Below are 18427 nucleotides of genomic sequence, written 5' to 3'. Positions count from 1 at the left end.
CACAGCGAGCCACCGAGCGGGATGTTGCTGAACCAGCGCGGGACTCTGCAAGCAGTACGATACGTTGTTTCTCTTGTGCTGCGACCTTCGGAAGCTGCAGCAAATTCCTTTTTTTTTTATGTAGTGTATGGAAATGCCTAAAAAGCGATAGAACATCGCTATCCAAATCGTGTAGCATCATTTTCCAAACTACATAATTTCTTCACTCCAGGTTCTTCAGAACGTGATGAAACTTCTCCAGATTCGTCTGCCGAAGTTTCTTTGGAGTCCGGTGACATTGACACGAGTGTGGCCTGCTCCACGCACGATGATAGTCCAGGTAGGGTGTGAAGTTAAACTTAGACAAGTAAAACTAGGTCCACACTGTACACGAACCTGCAGCCACAGTTACTATGGAAATTGCTGTTCGAGTTGCAACTGTGTCAGGTTTTTGTGCGATGCTGCACACAGCTGTTGCTTGAAGGCGAGTTTCACACAAGCAACAGCTGACGAATGGTGCATGTGAAGGAAGCAGCTACACAGCACAGCTCTTTCAGCAGCCTTTTTCATATGTTGACGCTAGTATGACTGCAGTGAATAGCAGTTGTGAGGAGTAGGCTTGGTTTCCTTGTAGCCATCATATATTAGTTTTTTGTGCTCAGGGAAGTGTTAGCAGCATGCTATGACATGCATTAAAAAATCCAATTTTCACAAGGCTTTCTCATTGCTTATTACTATTTGTTGTAGGTGACCTGCCATCACGTGCCGTGCCAGTTGTTGCTGTGCCATGTTATATCTGCAGTGAGTAAATGACCGTTCGAGTTCTTTCGTTGAAGTCTCTTGAGTAAACTGAACAAACCTTTCTTTTATCAGAGGAACAGTATGCCATGTTGGAGGTGAAAATCAATATGCTATAAAAAGAAAATTACAGGCTGCAGAGAGACAACAAAGTTCTAAAAGCTGCGGTAAAGGGTGGACAAGACAATGGAACTTGTGACCAAGCAGCTCCGTTCTCGGCCCAGGCATTAACAGAGCAGTGTGTTCGGCTGTACACAGGTTTGCCTAATATTGCAACATTTCTGTTTATTGTTTCACTTGTGCAAACAGTTGGCATGTATGTACCCAGCAGGTGTAAGCTTGCCGATGTGGTGCTCATCATCCTGATGAAGCTGCGGCTGGCACTGCTCAATGCTGACCTTGTATTTAGGTTTTGCCTGTCAGAAACAACAGTGGGCAGAGTGATGGCCAAGAACATCCCATTATTGTCAGCAGAGCTAAAGCGCTTTATTGTGTGGTCATCAAAGGAAGATGCAAAAATAAATATGCCCATGGTGATGCAGAGAAAATATCCAGATTGCATTACAATAATTGATTGTACAGAGTGTAGAATCCAGAGACCTCTGGGCTTCTCTTCACGATCCCAAACATATTTCCACTACAAAGGAGCAAACACCTTCAAATTTCTAGTGGCAATTACACTATGTGGCTCAATCAGCTTTCTTTCGAAGTGCTGGGCTGGACGATCCTCGGACGAAATCATTGTCATCAAATGCGGCTTTATCGAGCGCTTGGAGGCAGGTGACGTAGTCTTGGCTGACCGAGGCTTTTTAGCCAGGGAGGATGTAGCAAGGCAGGGGGCTCAGTTGGTTGTACCGCCATTCACAAGAGGGAAAAGGCAGCTGTCAGCTAAAGAAACTGTTCCCCGCAGGGAGGCGTCTGCAGCATGCAGACGTTGGTGAGTGGCGACACCACGGGGTTAACCCGAGCATCCGCAGGGACATCCCCGCAGGGGGATGATGGTGAACAATGCGTCACCACGGACCCGAGCATCCGCGCTTAGCCGTGCGTGGCATCGCCGTGTCCGGGGAAAAGGGGATCCTGGTGGTTGAGCCGATGCCGAGCGTTTGGACCCTTAAGGCCCCTCGGCGTAGGCTACACACCACTTTGGCCCCAGCTTCCTGTAGACGGCACCTCCGGCCTGACCCGACCGGAGGAAATCGGCAGTCGCCTTTTCCTGTCCTCCCCTCTATCTTTCCCTTTCCTATTTCCTTTCTTACAACTTTCCTGTATCCTCCTCTCTTCTTCGTTTTTTCCTCTTTTTCCTGGCGGCGAGGATTAACCGTGTGTGACCAACTACCCTGAGTTGAGTCATATTAGGTTATAGTTAAGGTGTACAGCTGGCGTGGGCAGGACTTTCTTTCAAGTTCCTGTCGCGTCCCCTTGTTGGACTCCATGGTGGGTGGCTGGCACCATGACCGAAAAACATCACTTTTTTATGGCTCCCCCCCTTTCCAAACCTGATCGCTCTCTTAAAAGAGTGCGGAACGAAGCAGAGTACTTTTTTTCCAAAAAGAAACCAACATTCGCCAAATTCCATGTCGTCCACAGTGAAGTGCAAGATAAACAGGCCAGAATTCTATCCCCCTTCATCGTATCGAAATGCTTAACAGAGGCTGTGGGCCCCGACTACAAGGTATAAAAAATGGCCAGCGGCGATCTATTGCTGGAACTCCGAGATAATGTTCAAACTTCCAAACTCGCAAACATAGTGTGTATGGGGGAGACACCTGTCTCCATCACAGCACACCGATCCCTCAACACTGTCCGTGGCGTCATCTCAGAAAATGATTTTCTACATCTCACAGAGAAAGAAATGCTGGAAGGCCTTTCCGATCAAAACGTCATTGATGTGTACCGAATGAAAATCCGCAAGGACAACAAAGATATAGATACCAAACATTCATACTGGTGAACAGCGCAAAAAAGGCGGGACAACAACAAGACAAGCGCTGACTATCAACTGGGTTTATTGAAGGACGGAAGGGTATATATACAAAAACATAACACAAAGAAGTAAGAGATAGTGTGAAAAGGGCCGTGAAAATCAAAACTTATGTCACATGTGAAGTGATGTAAGCCAATTCTTTGTTGCTAAGTGCCACGGAGTACAAGAAAACCGAAGTTCTGTTCCGCCATAAAGATAAACTCACGCGCGAAATAATGGAAGCGCATCACATCCACAGGCAAGGTGTCGAATGCATCAGTAGTCCTTCCGTGGCACTTAGCAACAAGGAATTGGCTTACATCACTTCACATGTGACATAAGTTTTGATTTTCACGGCCCTTTTCACACTATCTCTTACTTCTTTGTGTTATGTTTTTGTATATATACCCTTCCGTCCTTCAATAAACCCAGTTGATAGTCAGCGCTTGTCTTGTTGTTGTCCCGCCTTTTTTGCGCTGTTCACCAGTATGAATGCATACCAACTCGCCCAGATCTCAGCCTTACTAGATACCAAACACCTGGTCCTGACTTTCAACACATGCACATTGCCAGAAACCATCGACGTCGGATACCCCAAAGTAAGTGTTAGACACTATATCCCTAACCCCCGAAGATGCTTTAACTGTCAGAGGTTTGGCCACGGCTCACAGAGTTGCCGCGGCCGCAAAACTTACGCGAAATGTGCATCAAAAGACCACCATTCTGAGGAATGTGACGCAGCTCTACGCTGCGCTAACTGTGAAGGAGAACATGCTGCGTACTCCAGGGCATATCCGTCCTGGAAGAAGGAGAAAGAAATAATCACCATAAAAACAAAGGAAAATATATCATTTAGAGAAGCAAGAAAGCGATTCGCAGTCACGAACACTTTCTCTTTCACAGCGAAACCAAACTTCGCTGATGTGGTGCGCAGGGGCGTAGCACCACGCAGCACTCCGGCACCTGCCGCGGCCACTTCCACCGCGCCTGTGGCAGGGCCATCCACGCCCCAGGCAGAGACAGCGAAGGCTGCTCTGCCAACCCCAAAGCAGGGAATGCCGGTCCATGGGCCAGCATCCCTCAGGACTTCCCCCCGTCGGGGGAGGCCTGAAACCCACGCGCCCGCGGTTTCACCGCGGTCTTCCAGCACCTCCGATGAGGTGATGGATCTAACCCCCAGCCCGCCTGCTTTACAGCGGCGGAACAGCTCTCTTGAGCGAAAGAAGGATAGGGCCCTCATAACGGGCCCAGAAAATAAGTAAACACTTTATTGTCCCTACCCCAAACATAAACATGGCTTTTCTAGTTCAGTGGAACTGTAGAGGATTGTTGAGAAATTACGATGACATAAAAAACATTTTAGGGTCAATGTCACCCGTAGCCTTATGTCTCCAGGAAACCAATCTAGGTCCACAACATATGAACATCCTGAAGCATTATAAACCTTTTATACGAGATCGTGAGCAGGCAAATAGACTCTCGGGAGGCGTCGCGATTGTCGTACAAAGCGGCGTCCCTGCTCAAGAGATCAGACTCACAACAAAACTGGAGGCAGTTGCGGTCAGCATTGTCAGCTACAAAACTATAACTATCTGTTCTGTATATCTTCCTCCACATATAACATTAACAGCCCGTGACCTACAGGAACTCATCAATGAACTGCCAGAACCATATCTAGTAGTCGGGGATTTTAACGCTCACTCCCCTTTTTGGGGAAGTGAGCGCTGTGACTCTAGGGGTCAAATAATCGAAGATTTTATCCTCACAAATAGTGTATGCCTTTTGAATACAGAAAAAGCCACACACTGCTCCCCTGCCTCAGGGAAAATGACGTGTCTAGATTTGTCTTTTAGTTCACCTTCTGTTTTTAACGATTTTAACTGGGACGTCATTGACAACCCATGTGGCAGCGATCACCTCCCTGTACTAATCACTTTAACATCCACACCGGAAATAATCCCCACAAGGCCACGGCGCTGGAAGCTTCACCTCGCCGACTGGTCACTTTTTAGAGCAAATGAAAATTTAGAAAATATACTTTTAGATAATCTCACCGTCGACCAGATAAATGAAAAGTTCACTAACTGTATCATAACTGCCGCACTCACAGCTATTCCTCAGTCGTCAGGAGTAGCGCGACAAAACCATAAAATATGGTGGACAAAGGACTGTAAAGAAGCAAAAAAACGGCAAAATAGAGCGTGGGGTAAATTCCGCAGGTATCCGACACATGAAAATCTCTTAAATTTCAAAAAGGCAAAAGCTAAAGCTCGGTACGTCCGTCGCAGTGCCGAGAAAGCTTCATGGCAAAATTATGTTTCATCTATCAACAGTCAGATCCCATCTAAAAAAATGTGGGAGCAGGTTCGAAAATTAAATGGCACCTTTTCACCATTCACAATTCCTTTTCTAACAACACCCGGCACACAAACAAGCATAGAGGAACAGGCAGACATATTAAGGAACATTTCGCTGGAGTCTCAAGTTCATCTCACTATACACAGTCTTTTTTAAAATACAAAAACACAGCTGAAAAACAGAGGCTCGCAACAAGTGGAGGCGCAAATGAACAATACAATAGTCTAATTACCCTCCAAGAAATCAATAAAGTACTATCTGCCGGCAAAAAAACTGCTCCAGGACCCGACGAAATACATTATGAAATGCTTGCACATCTTTCCGAGCCAGCCGTGGACGCACTTTTAAGATTCTTTTACACAATTTTCATATCTGGGAAAATACCAGAAGCCCGGAAGAAAGCTATTATAGTACCGCTTCTTAAGCCTAGTAAACCCCCAACTTCTCCTAGCAGTTATAGATCCATAGGCCTGACCAGTTGCCTTGCCAAATCCTTCGAAAGTGGCCTAAATATAAGACTAACCTTTGTTCTTCAATCTTGTGAACTTCTTGATATCCATCAGTGTGGATTTAAAAAGGAATGCAGCACTACAGACCACCTAGTCCGCCTTGAAAATACTATGAGAGAAGCTTTTATACACAAGCAACACTGTCTTAGCGTCTTTTTTTATTTAGAAAAAGCATATGATACTACCTTGAGGTTCGGGATCCTCCAGGACTTAGCTGAGCTTGGCATCCGTGGCAGAATACTGAACTCAATTAAAGACTTTTTGACTAACCGTTCATTTAATGTTCGTCTAGGCTCAACCCTTTCGAGGGATTTTATTCAGGAAACTGGAGTGCCTCAAGGGTGTATTTTAAGCACAACTCTTTTTATTGTAAAAATGAATTCTCTTAACAAATTAATACCAAGGTCCACAACATATTGTCTTTGTCGACGATCTTCAGATAGCGTGCAGATCTTCCAATATATCTACATGTGAAAGACAAGTACAACTTACAATCAACAAACTGGCAACATGGGCAGACAAGAATGGTTTCCAGTTCTCACCACAGAAAACAGTAGCCTTACTTTTTTCACTCAAACGAGGCTTGCACACAGATCCCACATTACACCTAAACCAAACCAAACTGCCTTTAAAAAAGGAACACAAATTTCTAGGCATCACCTTCGATAAAAAGCTTACTTTCCTGCCTCACATAAACGCACTAAAGAAGAAAGCGTCGCTATCACTGAACATACTTAAAGTCCTTTTACGCAAACACTGGGGTTCTGATCGGGTATGCCTTCTACAGATTTATCGCTCTGTAGTACGTTCCGTTTTAGATTATGGCTGCATAGTGTATGGATCAGCAAGGCCGTCGTACTTGAAGCGACTGGACCCTGTGCACAATATGGGTTTGCTTCTTTCAACTGGTGCTTACAGGACGTCACCAATAAAAAGCCTTTACGTAGAAACCAATGAACCACCACTTGCAGACAGACGAACAATGCTCACATGCTCATACATTTTAAAGATCCGTTCCCAGCCTAAACACATCTGTTACCCACTCGTTACAAAGTGTCCATCTCGAACACTATTTACCAACAAACCTCTAGCAATCAGACCACTTCTCCGCTTTGAAGAGAAATGCCAAGAACTAGACATAATGAACATATTACCTAATATTGCCCGCAAACCTGATCCACTCCCGCCTTGGTACTGCCTACCATCTGTGTGCGACTTTACATTAACACAATGTCGGTAAAAACACACCGCATGAGCAGATATTACAAGAATATTTAGCACTAAATGAAAAATACGGAAAATATGAAGCATTTTATATCGATGGATCAAAATCAGCACACTACGTCGGAAGTGCTGTAGTTCAGAATAATTGGGAAAAAATAGTACGGCTACCTGAGTGTGCATCCATTTTCACTGCCGAGTGTTACGCACTCTCGGTGGCTGTAGAAAAAATAATGGGAACATTCAGAACAGCATCATTTACACTGATTCTCTGAGCATACTAACCTCACTTCACCATAGCAATGCAGTGACACCACTAATTGGTGATATCATACACAACATAACAAGCGCCACAATACAGGGACAAGACATAAAATTTGCTGGGTTCCCAACCACATTGGAATCGCTGGCAATGAGAAAGCAGATGAATGTGCTGGAAAAGCTCGGAACAAAGAAATAAAGAAAGTGAACATCCCCTACAATGATTGTATGAAGTTGGTACAGTGCAAGCTAAGAAATAAATGGCAGTCGCAATGGAATATTGAAAGAAAAAATAAGCTACATTTAGTAAAACCCATCCTAGGCGAATGGAAATCATGCTCACACCAAAAACGATTCATCGAAGTTATTTTATGCCGTCTCCGTATTGGACACACACATCTCACACACAACTTCCTACTTACAAAAGAAGACAAACCTGTTTGTGAAAAGTGCGGAGATGAACTAACAGTAAACCACATATTATTCTCATGTACAGAACTTGAATCACTAAGGAAAAAACATTTTACTACCTTTTACGAAGAGCACATTCCTTTTCATCCAGCACTGATTTTAGGCGAAGATGCACTTGTCAGTATACCCTGTGTTTTTAGCTTTTTAAAAGAAGCCAGTATTCATCAACTCTAATTTACTCACCCTGTGCTTCACTGCATACAGTTTACACCTCAGCCACTTTCTTAATCATGAGAAGGAGGCTGAGATCTTTATCTGAGTTGTTGGTAGCCTCGAAATCCTTTCCGAGCCAAGGATGTCTGCGGAGGTAACCCAACCTTTAAAAGTTTCTCTATCAGACATTTTTAAAATTCTTGTCTTTTATCAGCTAGTTAGTAAAAATAAACTTTAGGCCCTTTACACCAACGTTTTTATCCACTTTGTTTTCAAACTCTGCTCAAGCATATTTTTTCCATACCTTGTTCTTGGCGCATGATACCCTTAGCTGCTTATGTGCCAATAAACCCAACACAACACAACACAATAAAGGAACTGTAAGGGATCGGTAGTGTACGCAGGGTCATCGGAACGCGGCTGGGGGCGCTCAAAGCGAAGCGTCTCCTTTCTCGGAACGCGGCCGCTCGCGAATGCGCCGGCAAATACAGGTGTCCCCCCGCTCCGCGGTACCGATTCGCGCACGTGCTGGCACGAATGTGTATTTGTGTTTGTTTTTATTTTTATTTTGTGGTGGAGAGAATGTTCTACCCCGCACGTGCTGGCACGACCGTGCGTTTGTGTTTGTTTTTGCTTTTATTTTGATATGAAGAGGGTGGTTTACCTTATAGAAGCTGGAGGGCTAGCCATGTTCTCGATAAACCAATCATATGAAGGGTGTAAAATGATTGGGTACTACCAAATGTGGGCCGGGCCTTGAGGTCTTTAAAACCGGGCTCCGGCGCAAGAAAAAGGGTTCTGCGCTAAGGTGAGATGCTATGCATCTTCGGCTATGCCGAGTAGGGGCCTCCCCTAGTGTTAGCCAGTTCCGCCTTTTTGTTGTTGTGTATCTCTTTGCTGCTTAATGTCTCTAGTGCCTTATCTTGTATATGCTCTAAATATCTGTACATAAATCTTCAAGTATTCCCTTTTTTTATCCCTGCGTCCCAACTCATCACAAGACCGTCTCTGACGGGGCACCTCTGGTGCGAAGATCAAGCTTCAGTCTTCGAGTTAAACCAACCGTCTCTGGCGAGGCACCTCTGGTGCGAGGAAGGAAGAGAACATAAACTTTACTGAAACTGAAGAGGCTCGGCAGATTTCAAAAGTGCGGATACATGTGGAACGTGCAATTGGCCGCATGAAGGTGTTCCATATACTGAGAGACAGAATGCCAATCACACTTGTGAAGTATGCAACTGACGTAACGATAATTTGTGCAGCCATCACAAACATGAAGCCACGATTGGCATAAGTGAATATTTTCTTTGAACTCCTGACGTCGGGTTAGCTTCCCTAAACTGGCAAAAAAAATTCAGGGGGGCACTCTGTTGACCTAAAGTGTGGTGAGGCGAAAGCCTTTAGCGCGGTGTTGCTGCACGTGTCACTGATATGTGGTTAAGATGTTAAGTGCACAATTGTTTGTGAATCTTAAATGCTGGAGACACTGGAGGGCGTTTGGGAGGCATCCATCTGATTCGACGCCTTTCTGCAAACACTTTCCAGCGTGCTAAATAAGGAGAACTACATATGCGTTCGCAGGAAGTAGTGTAGCCATTAGCATGCTTGGCTGCGGAACGGAAGGATGGTGGTTCGAATCCCATCTTGCACAAAGTTTTTTTTTTCTGGTCTGACTAGAAGAAGAGTGACACCTCTGCTGATAACCTTCTGTCGACAACGATGAGGCATTAAAGGCTTTCGCCTTAATATGCTGATCAAATTATTGTTGTGGTATGCTACAGTGATGTGAAAAATTCCTGCAGAACAATAGTAGTGATGGTGGCGCGTCGTTTGTAGCATTATGAAGTGACAACTTTGCTGTGAGGGACATTTTGGAGGACATAAATGCAGCGTATGAAAAATTCACAAGAAAGCGCACAATACACTAGGATAGATGCTGCCATTACATCCGTTTAACATGGCCTCTCTTGTGAATGCAATTTTTTGTGCCGAGAACTGTGAATTGTGGGGTTTAGCCTCTTGAAGTGCCAAAGAGCATTAGGGACTACATAGTGCATTGGTCCAGATTAAGTTAGACCATCTGGGGTTCTTTAATGCGAGTTTTAATGTGGTCAGCAAACGGGTGTTTTTGTATAGTGCGGCCACAGCGATGATTGACTCACCAACCTTGGAATCGGTGGCCAAAGCCACTGTGCCATGTCTTTTTTATGCTGGAATTATGTCAGAGAATTCAAACTGACTAGCCCAAATACTTGTCTTGCAATGCGAAGAACTGTGATTGGTCTTGCCCTCTTGGCATCCTTTGGCGTCAATTAGATATATGGATACATGGACCTTTGTACTAATTCCCCTCCGTCGTGATTTTGCCGCCTAAGCAGCTAATACTGAACTGGCATCCTTCAGGCCAGCAGCACATCTGACCCTTTGCACAGCTTGCTAGGTCCTGCAGAAGACTAAGTGCATGTGCACAGGTGCTATAATGTGTTTTTTTTCTACTTTTCTTTGTCTGCTGTTATTTTCATCTTGTGTATGTATGGCCGCTTGGGTCCTGTGCTCCTCATTGCTTTTATAGAAATGTGCATTTGAGCTCCGTGTTTAACCTTGTATTTTCTGGTGGAATCTTTTGTAGGCATGTTTTCCATTGTAGAAATATTGTTATTATTTATTTATTCAATACTTTCGGCCTCATTTTGGAGGCCCGGGCAGGAGTGGTACTTGTATACGTCATTGTACATTGCAATGCAACAAAGAAAGAAGCGAGCATGGAAGGAGCAGACACAAACGCACTGCATTTCCTAAAAAAATAGCCGTAAAATAATGAACATACCCTATGCTTGTAAAAGAATTCATGACAGCAGACATGAAAGACTCGTGATTTGTCAAGCAGACCACGTCACGTGGAAGCCGTTCCATTCGGGTATCGTCATTGGAAAAAGAAAACTGGAAAGCTTTCGTTCAACACTGTCGCGCCACAATTGTCAAGTTGTGTTTGCTGCATGTTGGGCGTGATGTGCCATATTGCATGTATTCATCAAAGTGTGCATTTGCTGCAGTCCTTTGTTTGAATGCCGCCGCGGTGGCTCAGTGGCTATGGTGCTCGGCTGCTGTCCCGAAAGACGCGGGTTCGATCCCGGCCGCGGCGGTTGAATTTCTTTGGAGGAGAAATTCGAGGCCCGTGTACTGTGCGATGTCAGTGCACGTTAAAGAACCCCAGGTGGTCGAAATTTCCGGAGCCCTTCACTGCGGCGTCCCTCATAGCCTTAGTCGCTTTGGGACGTTAAACCCCATAAACCAACCAACCTTTGTTTGAATGAGCATCAGTCAGGCTGTTTTTACTGCAGATATGCCAGCTAAAAGCTGAGGTTCTGAAGGAAGTAATGCATTAGATCTTGGTGGCGTTTTGTTTATTGGCATTGTAGACTGATGTACAGCTCCCGTCAAAAGTATACAGCCCAAGAAGTTCTTTTCTAAGCTGTTTAGTGGGGCTCCCTAGAACATCTAGCAATCCAAAGCTTGGAAGGATTGAGGGCTTGAAGCCATTTATCATTCGAGAGATTACGGTCGCTGAGTATGCTAACCTGGTACGCTGAAAGCAAACCCCTTTGACTCTATACTTTTGACGGGGGGTGTGCATGCAGGTAGATTTGCACTGACCACAGAAAAAATTTCACTAAATGCTTTAACACACCATACTTAAATAAAAGAACCACTATGTTATCCCATTCTTTACTGTGAATGCTTTCTGCACAACAAGGGTATTGCCAAATGCAAGGTTAAAACGAGAATTGTGAGCATTAAAGCCAGTAAAGAAATGATTGCCTTCATTTTGACTACATTTCGCGAACTATAAATAGGAAGTGGGGCGAGGGCTAGCGGCATACCTCTGTGCTGTGACCCTTAATTTTTCTTTCTTTTTCTGTTCACTCATAATATTTGTGAGCACTTCCTTACTGTCCAGTTTGCCCACTCATCACCATGATCAGGGCTCATAATGCCTGAATCCCCATCATGCCTGTAATATCAGCAGAAGGGAACTCGTCTCCCCTTGAGAGGTACCAGCAGTGCTCATTTATGCAGCTATATGTCTGACGAAGCTTTCAAAACTATGTCCGTCCACTCAGAATGAATGAGCACATCAGATTAATTCCCTTTTGGAGGCTTTTTCATGCTGTATTAGAAAGCTACGCTCAGCTACCTGCGGTTCTTTAAATTTTAGAGTATGGTGTATAAAGCTACAACAGTAAGGCATCACTGCAGTGATGTATCTCAGCAGGTGAAGTGATATGTTGTACAATTGCTGGGTTCTAGCTTGTCGCCTACATGTCTTCAATAACTGCACAAGCTGCAGCCATGTGTGGTCCTTGATGCTTCTGGTTGGTGAAACCTTGCTGCACTTGTTTCGGATTTCCAATACCATATTGTGTGATGAACATGCTTTCAGTGTATAATGAGCTAGTAGGCATGATAATAAATGGTATAAGAGAAATTTTCATTTTTGTACTGTTATAATAACAAATTATTTCCTCAGGCGTCTGCTTCATTAAAAACAGTTGTCCATTGCACTTAAAAATCTTGCGTTTTCTTACATGTCATATTACTCCAGCTTACTCCAGAAGAGCTGGTAGTACATTAGTTTCCCAAGCTGAACATGCTTTCTGCAGCAGAGGCATAAAAAACTCTGGATTATATTTCACCTCAGTTATTGAAATTTCATGTGACAGCCAAACAATGAAGTGAGCATTGTCTTCCCTGCACACATGCAACTTAGTCTGCACCTGGGTATAATATGGATGCTTCTCAATTAAATGACCTTGGTTGTTGAGGTATGGAGCTTCGAGCACACAGTGGTTAGGCTCCCTCAAAGACCACGGGCACTTAATTTCGACGAGTCCCACTCCATGCCAAGAACAACTCCACAGCCCATCAGGCATTGCACCTAGGAAAGGCGCTTGCAGGCAAACAGTGTGTGGCAATGAAAAATGTTGAACAGAAGAACAGAAAATTTAACTCGAAACAACAATGGCTATTTTCTTGCACACTACACAAAAGATACTATGATTTGATACGACTCCAGAATGAAACAACACATGCCTTTCGACGGAGGCCCTCAAACCAGTGGCATTGACTGAATATCATAGCGTGTTTGATCAGCCTCGCACCTGCTAGTGTGGTGGATTGACTGTCATCATGATACTCGATGCCGCAGGCTGAAAGGCCTGCATTCAGGGCCATTACCGCTTCGTTCTTGATTTGTATCAATGTATCAAACTAATTCATGGTTAACTATGTGAAAATAAGGACACCAGATGCTGTTCATTTAAAGCTCCACATAGCTTGTGCTGCAGTAGCTAAACAAACAGCCAACACAAGCAAACTTCTTCGTTTCGCAACTGGCCCAAACTACGACAAACTTTACGCATGAAGTATTGGTTTTGGGCAATGAAATGCTTTAAACACATCTGCAACTTTACCTTGCAGACAATAAAACATTGGCTAACCTTCTAAATACTGATAAAACAAAATGCACATGCTTGATTTCATGCTTGACTTCATGCTCTATGTCATGCTCAATATCTTGAAACCATACATCTGGGTCAATGACAAAGCCAATTTCGTGGAGTTCAAAATTGGTGTGACACGTCTTCATATGCTGAAAGTAGGGCTCCTTGGCAGTTCTTTCATTATCTTTGCCCATCTGACAGATTCCACATTAAGGCGTAGTCGCCGTTGCAGAACACTGTCGAGGAACCCGGTAACTGATTCTGGCTTCATTGTCGAGACCTGGTGCAAAAAGAATGACACGGGAACAGGCACTGCTAACATAAAGTGCTAACATAAAAACAAACTACTTGATGATCACGTCTTAAGAAAGTTCGGGGAAAAAATGAGATGGAGGCTGAAGAGGAATTTGATAGTTCTGATGGAGCTTTTTTCCACGAGTTATTAAAGAGTGGAACTTGCTGCTTGACTCCATCATGAGAAGCTATTCCCTCAACGCCTTTATTGAAAGCCTTGAATCATTTATATATCATTGTGCACCTGAACATTAGTAAAGACGTGCCTGAACTTATTTTTCCCCTTGTTGGTTCAACTCCGCCTGGTTTTTTCGTCCAGTGGAGTTGTTGCAGTGCAGTATTTTGTATTGGGTTGTTTTGTTTGCTGCATTCCACTCTGTGAAAGTGCGGTTATCAAGTTTTTCTACTCCTGCAGTAGTCTGTGAAGACTGTCATTATCAATAAATGATATTAAAGCTCAGTGCTACCAGAAAGTGTTCATTCACTGGGAACAGCTGTAAGCTCACATGAGAGAAACGGCATGAGCAAAGTACAGCATTAGAACCAAATTGCATATCATATGCAATTTCCTTGCCATCCAGAGCAGCAGGTGGTTCACTCACACATTGTGCATCTCTTTTGAGGAGTGCGAGGACTTCCATAATTGCACACTTGTTCTTGTCCCGAAGTTGAAAATAGCAGAAAAGCCATGGGAAAAAGGAGTACCAAACATGAGCACAAACACAGTCACTGAAGGCACTGAAGACAACTGCATTATGTCTTGGTTCTTGGTAAATTTGAATCCTTGGCTCTTTTTAGCTACTACGATGCGTGTCTGGCAGCAAACGGCACATTTCTTGCTGACGAATTGCACTCAAATTTTCCCGGCACTCGATTCAAACTCGTGACATCTGCACTGAAAAGGACTCTGTGGTCACAGTTCTGCGGTCGAATTTCGATACAGGCGAAATTCTAGAGGCCCGTGTACTGTGCGATGTCAGTGCACGTTAAAGAACCCCAGGCGGTCTAAATTATCCGGAGCTCTTCACTACGGCGTCTCTCATAGCCTGAGTCATTCTGGGATGTTAAACCCCCACAAACCAAACCAAACCAGTTCTGAAGTGAACAGTGGTGAAGCCTAGCCTCTCGAATCGGCACCCGGAAAACTAAGTGCTGCAGGTTACCTTCAAAATAGGCTGGTGATGGTGACACTTGTATTAAAAAGCTCGCATTTACAGTCAAAGCAGCAACTTTGTCGTTACAATGCAGTAATCTGTGGATAAAAGCCAACTTCAATTTCTACACAGTGTCTCCTTCGCATCTAGTATTGAATACACTGGAATAGGTAGGTCAGCTCAAAATACTGTTTCTTACATGATGTTAAAACATCACACAGTGTGCATTTGCAGCATTCTGTGAATTATTTGGCATGCTTCACATAACCTTGTGCAACCATCCATCTTCAACTGTTTTTCTGCACACAAGTCACTAATTATGATGGGAGCCAAGGAGCTTTCGCAACAGTTCGATGCCAAACTTCATTTGTCTCAAAAAGTGTGGAACAGCGGTATTATTGATGTCTCTGACTCCTCGAATGAGCCGTTTGACCAAATGCCTGCTGTCAAACTTTCAAGAAGATTCTCGGACAGTTTGCGTGAGTTACTCATTCATTGCCTTTGTTTTTTAACGTCTTGTGAAATGACAACTGTCAGCTTTAAAATTCACTAATCAGAAATTTTACAAGCAATTAGGATAGTCCTCTTCAACTCTTAATAGTATAAATGAGACCAACATACCCTGCTCATGTTAGTCCCAGTGATTCTTCCATAGCGTGCTCCATACCAGATTTGCGATTCCGAAGAAAGCCGAGTGCTTTTTTCAATTCTTTCAACTTCACTTCGTGGAAGGAACATGTCGTCTAGGAATGTCTCTCTTGTGCTGCGTCTTTTACGGGCATTTCTAGAAAGAGAAGTGTAGAACCAATAAATTACACTGAATGCTGCTCGTGTCACAGCCAACACCCAGCATCACTGGTGTCGAACTTTGGAAAATAATACATTAGAGCTGCAATTCTAGTATAATTAACATTAGTAGGAATGGTTCCATGCACAGCAGTAAGCGACAGATCATTAGGTAGGCAAAGCAATGCTAGATTCACACAAAATAATGAACGTATATCCCAGCCAACTGTCTCCCACACTTTAGACAGCTCATTTCATGGTGTCTAGTTTCCTGAATCTACTTGTATTTAGAAAACTGTACCTAAGAAATGTGTACATCTCTTCATCTTCGGAGGCTGAATCTGTTTCGTCGGGGTCAAGCTTGGGAATGCTCCGCAGAACAACTGCTTTAGGTTTCACACGTTTGAGAGCCTCAAATATCTCCCTTTCACTACTCTTGTATATTTCAGATGTGTGGCAAGGTTGTGTTTTCAGCTTCTTGGACCTTTTTTCTGGCCTGCCAAGGTCAACTTGATCTATGGGCACCATTGTGTCCTGTATGCCAAGCAAACAGAATTTTGTGACTGTTATTTTCATGCTTACGTCCCTGCTAATAATGGTTTTTTAAAGAATTACTGAAGGTAACCTTTTTTGATGTTGCAAAGCTCCAGGCACATGGCCGAGATGTACATGATCTCTCTGCCTCCGTACGAGCTGTTGCCTCAAGGGCAAACAAAACAGCAGCCACGTGGCTACACACTTCACTTAGCCTGAAAACAGTCATGAGAACATTAATGGGTGCTTTGCTTCACTTACAATGGGCATATAAGCCATAACTTTAATATATTTCTTTCCAACTTACCCGGCTTTGCACTGACAATGAGCTGCCAAGACGTGTCCCGACAGATTGTCCACACAAACCCAGGCATCGTGGCCTTTTCCTGCTGTTGCCTGCGATGGCATCACTTCCGCTCGCACCAGGCACACTTTCCTCGCGCCTGGCGCCCAGTAGCGGCATTTCCGGACAAACCCTGAAATATTCAGTCATTCCCACAATGTCATCCATGGGTCTGATAAAATCCAGGTGTGGTAAACCAGAGGAATGAGAACTGCTTTTTCTTTGGATTTACTGCATGACACTAGGCATTACATCTAGCTTAAGTGGTAATCGATAACTGCAGTGTTAACTGCAACTGCTGCCTAACAGCAGACCGCTGAGGTCAAGTGCTCCCCGAAGAACAAACTGCAGGCCTGTTGTTATGTCTTCTTGGGCTGAGAGTTTCCCTAGAAGGTGGTGTGCACATTTCTGCAAGCTGTATGGTAACGTAAAGAATCCAAAATCTGCTAAGCAGCTGCTGGTCCAGCCGGCTATTGCAATCAACACCAAAAAAACCTACAAAGTGCATGAGACTCCGTAATACAAACAAGCTGCTGATCTACTGCTGAAAAAAAGACTGGAAATATATGGTTAAAAAGGGCTCAAAGTGCACAGTGAATGAAGAGGCATAGTAACAACGTTGGTATGATAATTGATTATTTCGTATCTAGGCCCAAAGAATATTTGAAAACAGTTCATTCGTGTTGTTGCCATGCACAGTTCAAAGCACATGTGGAATCAAGGTGCACATGCAGATGCAGTACCTCAAGCACATCGAACGTTAACAATGACTTTACAGGCATCGCAGCTGTGTCCTCAGGACTTAAGCAATGGTTATGAGAACCCAACAAAGGAGCCAATAGCAGTGCATGAATGTGCATGAACAGCGCATGAATGAGTGTAATGCACCGAGGTAATATTTGCCATGCCACCAGTTCGTCCACATACAAAGCAAATACTGTCCCAAAAGGCACTCCGATCAAGCAAAACAAATGCCTTTAAATCATAATTCGAAAAGAACAAGCTGAGTGACCGTAAGCATTCAAAGCAGCAGAGTGCACTTCTGTTTGACGCTCAGGCGAACGGCTACATGTTAATGCAGCTTTCCAAGCATCAAGTGAGTAATGAAAAGTGCATTTTTACGGACCTGAATACATTACAGGCGGAGCGAGACTTCCACTCGTTCCATAAGTATCTGTTTCAGGAAGCAGAACAAAGCGAGCTCATATCCATAAAGTTCACTGCGCAGACGATAGTGACAAAAATATAGTAATCATACTTGTCTGATTCAAAGTAATTGTATGCCTCAAGTGCCTTATAATTTTCGACGTTCTCGGGGGTGAACTGGCTCGGAGAGTACAGGAGGCACACCACAAGATTTGTCATCTGGAAGTGTGGGCAAAGCCGCTTCGCGTCGTCGCCTTTAGTCTATTCGCCCTCCGGTATGCTGTACGGGTCCGGCAGTTGCGATCCGTGCACGACCAGTTTCTGCACATATCTTGCTCTTTCGTCTTGATTCAAGCCGTCGATATATTCGCCCATCGCAATTTTTTAACTGCGCCGTTGTTCGCTATCACGCGCTTGCTGCCGAGAACCGCTTACAGATGCGCTGCTCCGCTTAGTTTATATGAGCTTGTGAAATTGCAACGGAACTGCCTTGCAGGCATAAACAAGAATGCTCCTGCACTCAAGCAAATCGCACGCATCGAAATGCTCGGAAAAAGCTGCAGGAAAATGCCCGCACGCGACTTTCTTCCCTGTGCTGTCACTGGAAGGGCACGTAGGCAGTCTGCTCTTTCTGCCTACACCTGTGTCGCTGCCGACGGCAGCGCCACCTTTGCTTAAAAACATGACGCTTGTCTATAGAGCGTGCTCACGTCACGCAGGTTATCCTGTTAACTGGTGACCGCGGCATCACCGCTTCGTCGGCGGCCGCTTTTTACGCTCTCACGGCAGCCTGATTACTTCTCACAAAGCCGGCACATGGAATCACGAAGAAGCAAAGAGCATATTTCGTTGAAAGGACGATTTCTATCGTATATGCGTGCCCTACAGTTCCATAACGCATTCCAGCACTTGGCGCTTACAACCGTATTCATGCTCAGCGCGCTGAATTGTCA

The 18427-nt window shown here is 44.3% G+C and overlaps 1 protein-coding gene and 1 pseudogene across 1 annotated transcript; one reads left to right on the top strand and one right to left on the bottom strand.

The window, feature by feature from the left end:
* Positions 1–307: 307 nt before the first annotated feature.
* LOC149355921 (uncharacterized) lies at positions 308–9010 on the top strand. The gene is made up of 3 exons (XM_089576219.1): positions 308–319; positions 1002–1676; positions 8846–9010. Exons 1-3 carry the CDS (start codon positions 308–310, stop codon positions 9008–9010), a joined length of 852 nt encoding a protein of 283 aa, XP_089432345.1.
* Positions 9011–10115: 1105 nt separating this feature from the next.
* Positions 10116–17849, bottom strand: LOC149355920 (uncharacterized; annotated as a pseudogene).
* Between the last annotated feature and the right edge of the window lie 578 nt (positions 17850–18427).

This window comes from Amblyomma mixtum, chromosome 3, assembly GCF_055824585.1.
Source record: "Amblyomma mixtum isolate Tamu chromosome 3, ASM5582458v1, whole genome shotgun sequence".
Taxonomy (NCBI): domain Eukaryota; kingdom Metazoa; phylum Arthropoda; class Arachnida; order Ixodida; family Ixodidae; genus Amblyomma; species Amblyomma mixtum.
The sequence above is the reverse complement of the archived record's forward strand: the minus strand, read 5'-3'. Positions and strand labels throughout refer to the sequence as shown.